The sequence below is a fragment of the Acomys minous genome, assembly GCF_964271855.1.
Source record: "Acomys minous genome assembly, chromosome: 17".
Taxonomy (NCBI): Eukaryota; Metazoa; Chordata; class Mammalia; order Rodentia; family Muridae; genus Acomys; species Acomys minous.
Window position 1 is genome coordinate 48543846 of NC_140500.1, and position 9616 is coordinate 48553461.

At 40.8% G+C, this 9616-nt stretch overlaps 1 protein-coding gene across 1 annotated transcript in view; it reads left to right on the plus strand.

Moving 5' to 3' along the window:
* Positions 1 to 8731, plus strand: part of SUCLG2 (succinate-CoA ligase GDP-forming subunit beta) — a 257002-nt gene extending 248271 nt beyond the window's left edge. Inside the window, exon 11 of the mRNA XM_084764927.1 lies at positions 7697 to 8731. Coding sequence (XP_084621053.1) covers positions 7697 to 7812 — 116 coding nt within the window. The 3' untranslated portion in view covers positions 7813 to 8731. The remainder of the gene's footprint in view (positions 1 to 7696) is intronic.
* The last annotated feature ends 885 nt before the right edge of the window (positions 8732 to 9616 follow it).

The following is a 9616-nucleotide window of genomic DNA, read 5'->3' on the forward strand; positions in this document are numbered from 1 at the left end:
CTGTGTCTGTCCTTACTCAGTCTGTCAGCTCACATAGAACATGTGGCTGATGCTTCAAGATGTGTTGAGAAGCAAGCCTAGCACCCAAGTGGACATGCAGTGGGCTAGGGGGAATGTCACTAAGCCGCCCCACAGGACTCGTCCCTGCTGCGATGTAGAGATCACGGAGTACTCCAGCAACCCATCTGACAAGCTTGCTGAGGCTGGGACATTGAAAGTGGTGGCAAGGAAGGTGACCCAGGAGACTGGGAGAGACAGCTCCCAGTGAACAGACAGGTATGCAGGGCAGTAGGCAGCAGGGCTCTGGGTGTCTGCCTAGGCACTTGCGAATTTTAACATCATGCCTTTTTTTGTTCCCCTTGAGAATACTGCTGCTAAGCCAGATGCTGCAGATAATATTAATTAAGGATCTGAATTATTTATGCTGTGAGTTACAAGGAAAAGCAGCTTTATGACTGAGTTTGTTTTAATCAGCATTTGTTTCATCCTTACACATGGAGGAGATCTTGGGTACAGTAAGCAGAGAACTCTGAGTGAGTACTTCTCTGAGTGGATGAAGTAACGAGGAAACCAAGCTAGACACCAATAACAGGATGCAAGTGGGAGAGAGACCTGGAACAGTACGTTCCACAGCTATGCGGAGGTCTGGTGCGCTCGCTGGGTGCTGAGACTGGAGGATGCCACAAAGGTAGTGCTGTTGTGCTTTGCCTTAGGTTTTGTCTCTGACAGACCTGAGGGCAGTTAGGGAGGGTGTCCCAGTCAAGTTCTATGTAGAAGGAAATGGAAATTGCACTTCATGCTCCTGGTCCAGAGATGTAATTCTAGGTCAGGCCAGCCTTCTGCTTCACTCTGTCATTGCTCCATGACAGCTATTCCTGCAGGTTAATGTGTGGATTCCTTAGCCACACCCTGTCCTGCTTCTCAGCCTCTGGGACCTGGACCCAAACTTTACAAAATGAATCAGAATGCACACTGGGGTCCTCTTAATGAAGTAATAAGCTTTGCATTGATGCTGTCTCTCTGCCTGTGTGCAGATGCTCCCAGAATTAGAAAGTGTAACAAAGGGGGTGTGGATATCTTACATATCTGAGTGCAAGAATCTAGGGATGGCTTAGCTGGGTCCTCACTTCCAGGTTGTGGTAAAAGTGTGTTGGGCAGAACTGCAGACACCTCAGAGTTTGATCACGGGGTAGTTGACTTTCAAGCTGGCTTCTATGATTAGTAACAGGGTGCTATTCCCTGATTGCCTCATTCATCCATAGCTGTTTGCTAGAGTACTTGGCAAATGGGCTTGGTCCATAGAGGGGCTTGAATTGTGGCAGTCTGCAGAGTGAATTGTAGGCATAAATTTATTGTGTGATTCAAATGCTGGTTTCTGTACCCTCATATCATATTTTTGTTCTGAGAATCTCCTTTCTCAATGTTGTGTAATACTACTCCTCAATTGTCCCCTGGTATGCCAATAAAGCAGCTTCGAGCCAATCATTAAGCAGGAGAGAGAATAAGATCTACTTCCTGCCAGCCAGGGGAGGAGGAGTTAGAGGAAGAAGTAGGGAATTATTCAGCAATGGGATTAAGCCATGGGCAGATGTCCAGGAGGGACCAGGAGAGAGAGCTCAGCAAGGAAAGCTACAAAGTCAAAATATCACTGGCATGCACTCTGGGAGGAAACCAAATTAGCTTAGAGGGATAACAGTAGAGTAATAACTTCTCAGTTCTTGTGCTATGAAGATTATTATTAAACAAATATAAAAGACTCTCAATTATTTGAATGGTAGCTGGGTTAAGAGAGAAACTAAGAAACAGTTTTATAAAAATAACCATACCACTGAATAGTACAAGTGTTAAAGCAGACAAGAGAGAAGGAAAGCACAGGCTTCTATATCTTGTCTCCTAAGTGACATCCCATCACTCTTAGATTCTTCTGTAGTAAAAGCAGGGACGCTACAGAAACATGTGGTCACCAGGAGGCAGTCAATCACTTTATCGTTCAGTGCTGGTTTAGAAGCTACCTGTCCCAGCATTACAAAAGAAATGTGTTGAGTACAGAAATAGCTCAGTTAATAAATACTTGGAGTTAAAGCTTGAGGACCTGAATTCAGTCACCAGAACCCGTGCAAAGTAACCAGGCATTAGTGATGTCCACTTTTGATGCTGACACTGGAGAGTGGAAACAGTTCGATCCCTGGAGCTTCCTGACCAGCCAGCCTGGCCTGCTTGGTGACTCCAAGTCAATAAGAGGCCTTGACTCTAGAATAGACCAGAAAAGAAAATCTTCCCGCCACATCATAATACAAACACAAAATATACAGAACAAAGAAAAAATATTAAAAGCAACATACAATGGCAAATATATCAGAATTACACTTGACTTCTCAGCTGAGACCATGAAAGCCAGAAGGGCCTGGACAGAGGTCCTGCAAACCCTAAGAGACCACAGATGTCAGGCTAGACATCTTGACTGTAACAAACATCAAAATGAAGGGACTTAAAAGCCACTGGTCATTAATATCTCTCAATATCAATGGTCTCAATTCTCCAATAAAAAGACATAGACTAACAGAATGGATGCATAAACAAGACCCAACACTCTTCTGCATCCAAGAAACACATCTCACCCACAAGGACAGATATTACCTCAGAGTAAAATGCTAGGAAAAAATATTCCAAGCTAATGGTCACAAGAAGCAAGCTGATGTAATTATCCTAATATATAATAAAATAGATTTTCAACCAAAATTAATCAAAAGGGACAAGGAAGGACACTTCATACTCATCAAGGGTAAAATCAACCAAGATGACATCACAGTTCTGAAAATCTATGCTCCAAATACAAGGGCACCCACATTTGTGAAAGAACTATTAACAAAGCTTCAACTGCTCATCGATCCCAACACATTAATAGTAGGAGACTTCAACACTCCGCTTTCACTGAAGGATAGGTCATTGAAACAGAAACTAAGCCAAGAAATAACATCACTAACCATCACCATGAATCAAATGGATCTAACAGATGTGTACAGAACTTTCCACCCAAAAACAAAAGACTATACTTTCTTCTCAGCACCCCATGGAACCTTTCCAAAACTGATCACATAGTAGGTCACAAAGCAAGCCTCCATAGACATAAGAAGATTGAAATAATACCTTGTATCTTATCAGATCATCATGGTCTAAGGCTAGACTTCAACAACAACAGAAATAACAAAAAGCATACTCACACATGGACACTAAACAACTTTATACTTAATGACACCTGGGTCATAGAAGAAATAAAGGAAGAAATAAAAGACTTCCTGAAATTCAATGAAAATGATGGAACTACATACCCAAATTTGTGGGATACATTGAAAGCTGTGCTTAGAGGAAAATTCATAGCACTTAGTGCCTTTAAAAAGAAATTGGAAACATCCCACATAAGCAACTTAACAACACATCTGGAAGCCTTAGGGAAAAAAAGAAGCAGAAACACCCAAGAGGAGTAGACAGCTGGAAATAATCAAAACTCAGGGCTGAAATCAATAAATTAGAAACAAAAAGAACAATTCAAAGAATCAACAAAACCAGGAGCTGGTTTTTGTTTTTTTTTTTTTGAGAAATTCACCAAGATAGACAAACCGTTAGCCAAACTAACTAAAAGGCAGAGGGACAACAGAATTAGAAATGAAAAGGGAGACATAACAACAGACACAGAAGAAATACAAAGAATCATAAGATCCTACTTTAAAGGCATTTATGCCACAAAATTTGAAAATCTAAGGGAAATGGACAATTTTCTTGATCGATTCCACTTGCCAAAATTGAATCAAGATCAGATAAACAAATTAAATAGTCCTAGTTCTCCTATAGAAATAGAAGCAATCATTGATAGTCTCCTAAGCAAAAAAAAGCCCAGGGCCAGATGGTTTCAGCACAGAATTCTATCAGACCTTCAAAGAGGAGCTAATACCAATACTCTTCAAGCTACTCCAAAAGATAGAAATGGATTGAACACTACCAAATTCTTTGTATGAGGCCACAGTCATGTTGATACCTAAACCTCACAAAGACCCAACAAAAGAAGAGAACGTCAGACTAATTTCTCTTATGAACATAGATGCAAAGATACTCAAAACGAATACAAGAACATATCAAAGATATCATTCATCATGACCAGGTAGGCTTCATCCAAGGAATGCAGAGATGGTTTAATATACAGAAATCCATCAATGTAATCCACCATATAAACAAACTAAAGGGAAAAAAAGCACATGATCATCTCCTTATATGCAGAAAAAGCATTTGACAAAATCCAATGCCCATTCATGTTTAAAGTGTTGGAGAGATTGGGGATACAAGGCACATTCCTAAACATAATAAAGCTATATACAGCAAGCCAATAGCCAACATCAAATTAAATGGAGAGATACTCAAGGAAATTCCTCTAAAATCGGGGACCAGACAAGGCTGCCTATTATCTCCATATCTCTTCATTATAGGTCTTGAAGTTCTAGCCAGAGCACTAAAACAACACAAGGAGATCAAGGGGATCCAAATGGGAAAGGAGGAGTCAAAGAATCCCTATTTGCAGATGATATGATAGTGTACATAAATGACCCCCAAAATTCTACCAGAGAACTCCTTCATCTGATAAACACATTCAGCAAAATGGCTGGATACAAAATTAACTCAAAAACATCAGTAGCCTTCCTATATACAAATGACAATCATACAGAGGAAGAAATTAGGAAATCTACACCCTTCACATTAGCCACAAGCAATTTAAAATATCTAGGAGTAACTCTAACCAAGCAAGTCAAGGACTTGCTTGAAAAAAAAAAACAACTAAATTCCTGAAGAAAGAGATTGAAGGTGACTGGAGAAGATGGAGGGATCTCTCTTGTTCGTGGATTGGGAGAATTAACATAGAAAAAATGGCCATCTTACCAAAAGCAATTTACAGATTCAATGCAATCCCTATCAAAATACCTATACAATTTTTAAAGACACTGAAAGGCCAATTCTTAACTTTATATGGAAAGACAAAACCCCAAAATAGCTAAAAACAATCTTATACAATAAAAGATCCTCAGGAGGAATCTCCATACCTTTTCTCAAGCTGTACTATAGAACAATAGTAATTAAAACAGCATGGTACTAGCACAGCAATACGCTGGTTGATCAATGGAATCGAATTGAAGACCCAGATATGAATACATACACATATAGTCACCTGATTTTTGACAAAGAAGCCAAATCTATTCAATGGAAAAAGGATAGCATCTTCAACAAATGGTGTTGGTCTAACCGGATTTCTACATGTAGAAAAATGCATTTAGACCCATAATTGCCACTATGCACAAAACTCAAGTCCAGGTGGATTAAAGAACATAAAACCAGAGACACTAAATCAGTTAGAAGAAAAGGTGAAGAAAAGCCTGGAACACATTGGCACAGGAAACAACTTCCTGAACAGAACACCAACAACCCAGGCCTTAAGGTCAACAATTAATAAATGGGACCTCATGAGGCAGAGAAGCTTCTGTAAGGCTGGAGACACTGTCAAAAGAACAAAGCGACAGCCTACAGACTGGGAAATGATCTTCACCAACCCTGCATCTGACAAAGGTCTAATATCCAAACTTTATAAAGAACTCAAGAAATTAAACACCACCAAACCAAATAATCCAACTGAGAAATGGGGCTCAGAATTAAACAGAGAATTCTCAACAGAGGAATATCAAATGGCTGAGAAACAAAGAAATGCTCAACATCTTTAGTCATCAGAGAAATGCAAATCAAAACAACTCTGAGATTCCATCATAAACCCATCAGATTGGCTAAGATCAAAAATTCAAGTGACACCACATGCTGGCAAGGATGTGGAGGAAGAGGAACACTCCTTCATTGCTGGTAGGAATGCAGACTAGTGCAGCCACTTTGGAAATCTGTCTGGCGCTATCTCAGAAAACTGGGAATAGTGCTTCCTCAAGACCCAGCTATTCCACTCCTTGGAATATACCCAGAAGATGTTCCAGCATACAACAGGGACATATGCTCAACCATGTTCATAGCAGCCTTATTCATAAGGGCCAGAACAGGGAAACAGCTTAAGTGTCCCTCAGTAGAAAAATGGATAAAGAAACTGTGGTCCATTTAAACTATGGAATACTACTCAGCTATTAAAAACAAGGAATTTCCAAAATTTGTGGACAAATGGATTGAACTAGAAATGATCATAATGAGTGAGCTAACCCAGAAGCAGAGAGACTCAAATGGTATATACTCACTTATATCTGGACACTAGCCCATGGGGCAGGTCTTAGGAAAGTCTTCACTCACCAGGAAAGTGGGATAGAGGGGAGGACATCCTATTGGGGCTCTAGGTGAGAAAAACATAGGAGATAGGGAAATAGATGGATCCAGAGGGTCCTAGAAACCTATAAGAAGAACACTATGATGGGCGGATCTGGGCCCAGGGGTTCTGCTCGATCTACGGCACCAACCAAGGACAATATGTGCAGTCATCATCAAACCCCTACCCAGATCTAGCCAACGGACAGAACATTTTCCACAGTTAAGTGGAGACTGGGGACTGACTTTCACATGAACTCTGGTGCCCCGTATTTGGCCATGTCCCCTTGATGGGGAGGCCCAATGGCACTCAGAGAAAGGATAGCAGACTACCAAGAGGAGACTTGATACCCTAGCATCATATTCAGGGGGAGGAAGTCCCTCCTAGTCACAGTCATAGGGAAGGCGTATGGGTGAAAGCAGGAGGGAAGGAGGAATGGGAGGATGCATGGGATGGGATAGCAAATGAGATGTAATATGAGTTATTTTATTTTCAATAAAAAATGTGTTTAAATAAAAAAAATAAAAGAGTAAAAAGTAAAAACAAAACAAAAAAACAGAGGCCTTGACTCAAAAAAAAAAAAATCCAAGGTGTACAGCCCCTGAGTTGGTCACTTGGCATCTATATCACACACACACACACACACACACACACACACACACACACACACACAGAGAGAGAGAGAGAGACAGACAGACAGACAGACAGACAGACAGACAGACAGACAGACAGACAGTGTTTGATCTCAAGTAAAGCCAGCCCCTGAGTAACACAGCCATGCTGACATGTCAGAGGCTTACCATTACTGAATTGTTTTTCTCATTCAGAAAGTCGGGGAGGGTGAGTTGGATGCTGGGCTCCACCTCAATCAAGTGTCTAGGCTAAAGAAGTCCCTTCCGTACCCTTACAGGCAACACAGCTGAAAGTAAAACAGGAAGTATGGAAGCCATATGGACATAGTTATGCATTGTGTTTTGTATTTACTCACATTCTATTGGGTAGACTTCTGTCGTGTGGTCCTACTTGGATGATGGAGTACCTGGGAAACAGGATCTCTGCCCAGGCAGCTCCTTCCCAGCCCTGCACTGTAGAGGAAGTTTGTGTGTGCATGATCTTAAAAAATGCTTATTTCTCTTATTTGAAGTGCCAGAGAAAACACAGGCAGTGTCTTTTTAATGCACATTCATTAAAGTCATCTGGATTTATCTGAAAAGCCAGAGCTTGACAATAAAAAGTCATGTGTGTTGGACTTAAATTGTTGGCATCAAGGAACATGAGGTGTCCTGGCATTTCAGTTGCCTAACTTGACAGTGTGTGCCACTTGCAGATTAATTAAGCAATTATCATTGTCCCCACTTCTAGGAACTAATGTCCAGGAGGCTCAGAACATCCTCAAACGCAGCGGACTCCCTATTACATCAGCCGTGGACCTGGAGGATGCCGCCAAGAAAGCTGTTGCCAGTGTGACAAAGAAGTGATGCCTTCCTGGGCCCCCACAAAGAAGGGTCCTTCCCCCGTCACTGTGAAAGCAGCTGTGATCTCACTGGGAAGGGGACATACACAAGGATCATTAACTGAAAAATCTGAATTCTGAACTTTCTCAAATATGCTATCCAGAGTGCCTAAAGCTGATTTTACAATATAGTCATTGTAAAAAATTTTAAAAATCACACGTTACATTTCACATTTTCTCTTGCCTGGTCAGTAGCAGGGTCTGCCAGCTCTGAACCACAGCCACTGTGGCCCGTTAATGTGCAATAGGTACAGTATTTGGAGCCAGATAGGTTCATTTCAAGAACTTTGTGAACATTTAATCTTCTACAGTAGAAACATTGCAGGACTCACAAGTTCAGAGAGGATTATATTTAACATAGTGACTTCCAGAAGGACACATAGCTAAGACACATGAGCGTCTATGAGCAGCTGTCTCCACTGGCTTCTAATTCAACACACTTAGCCCATTAACATTCTAAAGGGTGGTTTACATTGGGCGTGTACATTGCACACATTTTACCCTGTGCCTTAATGTTGAATGAACTGTCCATTCACGCCGAATTGCAACCGGAAGCCTTAGTCATAAGTGTAAAGCATGAAGGTTCATATCCTGTCAGACTTGCTAAATGCTGATTTCTATGAAGCCCTATATAATTAAGCCATTTCACTAAGACGCAATGCTGAGGATCAAGCTGTGTGGTTGGTCAGGCTCCGCCCTCATCCCTGCTCCCGCCCACCTCACATCTACCAGTTTGTCATAAGAAGACAGGAAATGTTGGAGCAAATGTGGCCTTTCTAATAATGTCCTTTTTTGTGATGGAATTTTTCCTAATTTGACTTTTTGTTTAATTTTGATAAATTTGTATTGATAGGCATTTTAAATAAAATTGTTTTTCCGGGTTATGTTAGCTGCATGTTTCTTGTTTCTGTCAGGTTGCCATTGCTTCACTGTCCCCTTCTTGTGAAGACACTCACCATTGTGCCTGAGGCCTAACTCCAGTTAGGAAAGCTCAGCTCTACTCTGCCTTGTCATGTCATCATTTCTGTGACAAATGATTGAAGAAGGGCTAAAGTTTACACATTAGATCCAAGCCCAGAAATATGTCTCTAATGTTGCACAGGGTGAAATGATACAGTTAAACACTGGGATGTACACTGGGACCCACCTGTAACTGGTTTCCCATCCATACACCAGTGTGTAGTCAGCTACACTATTTTTTTTGTTCATTTCACATTATTCACACATAGTTCACAAATGGATAAAGTAAAAAGCCTATTTTATAAGTCTGTATGTATCATGGAGAAATAAAACATCAGCTAGATTGAATCCTACATCTTTTCTCAAACACAGCAGTGAGTAAAGACTATTATTAACAAGGTCTCTTTAAATCTCTTGCTTTCTGATAGCTTAATAACTAGCTTACACAGTAAAAGGTAGTAAATGTGAATTTTTGTCAGTCAGCTATCACTAAGCAGTATGAGTTTTGCTCTTTGAAAAAGACAAATAGTTCATCTTTATACAACAATAGAAAATTATTATGCAACAGTTTTCTTTAACCAGCTAGTTCACTAATGACTGACACAGAGAGACTATGATTTATTATGAAGCTGTAAGCACTGTGCTGGGCAGATTCTGAGCTACTCCAATTCTAGTACTTTTAAAACCCACATAAAACCAATCACTGGCCAATCTGTTGTCTCTTGAGGCAGCTTCTGCTCCACCGGTCTATCTTCACAGCCATGTGCTCACCACCATCTTGCTTATGCTCTCTGGCTTCTTCTACTCTT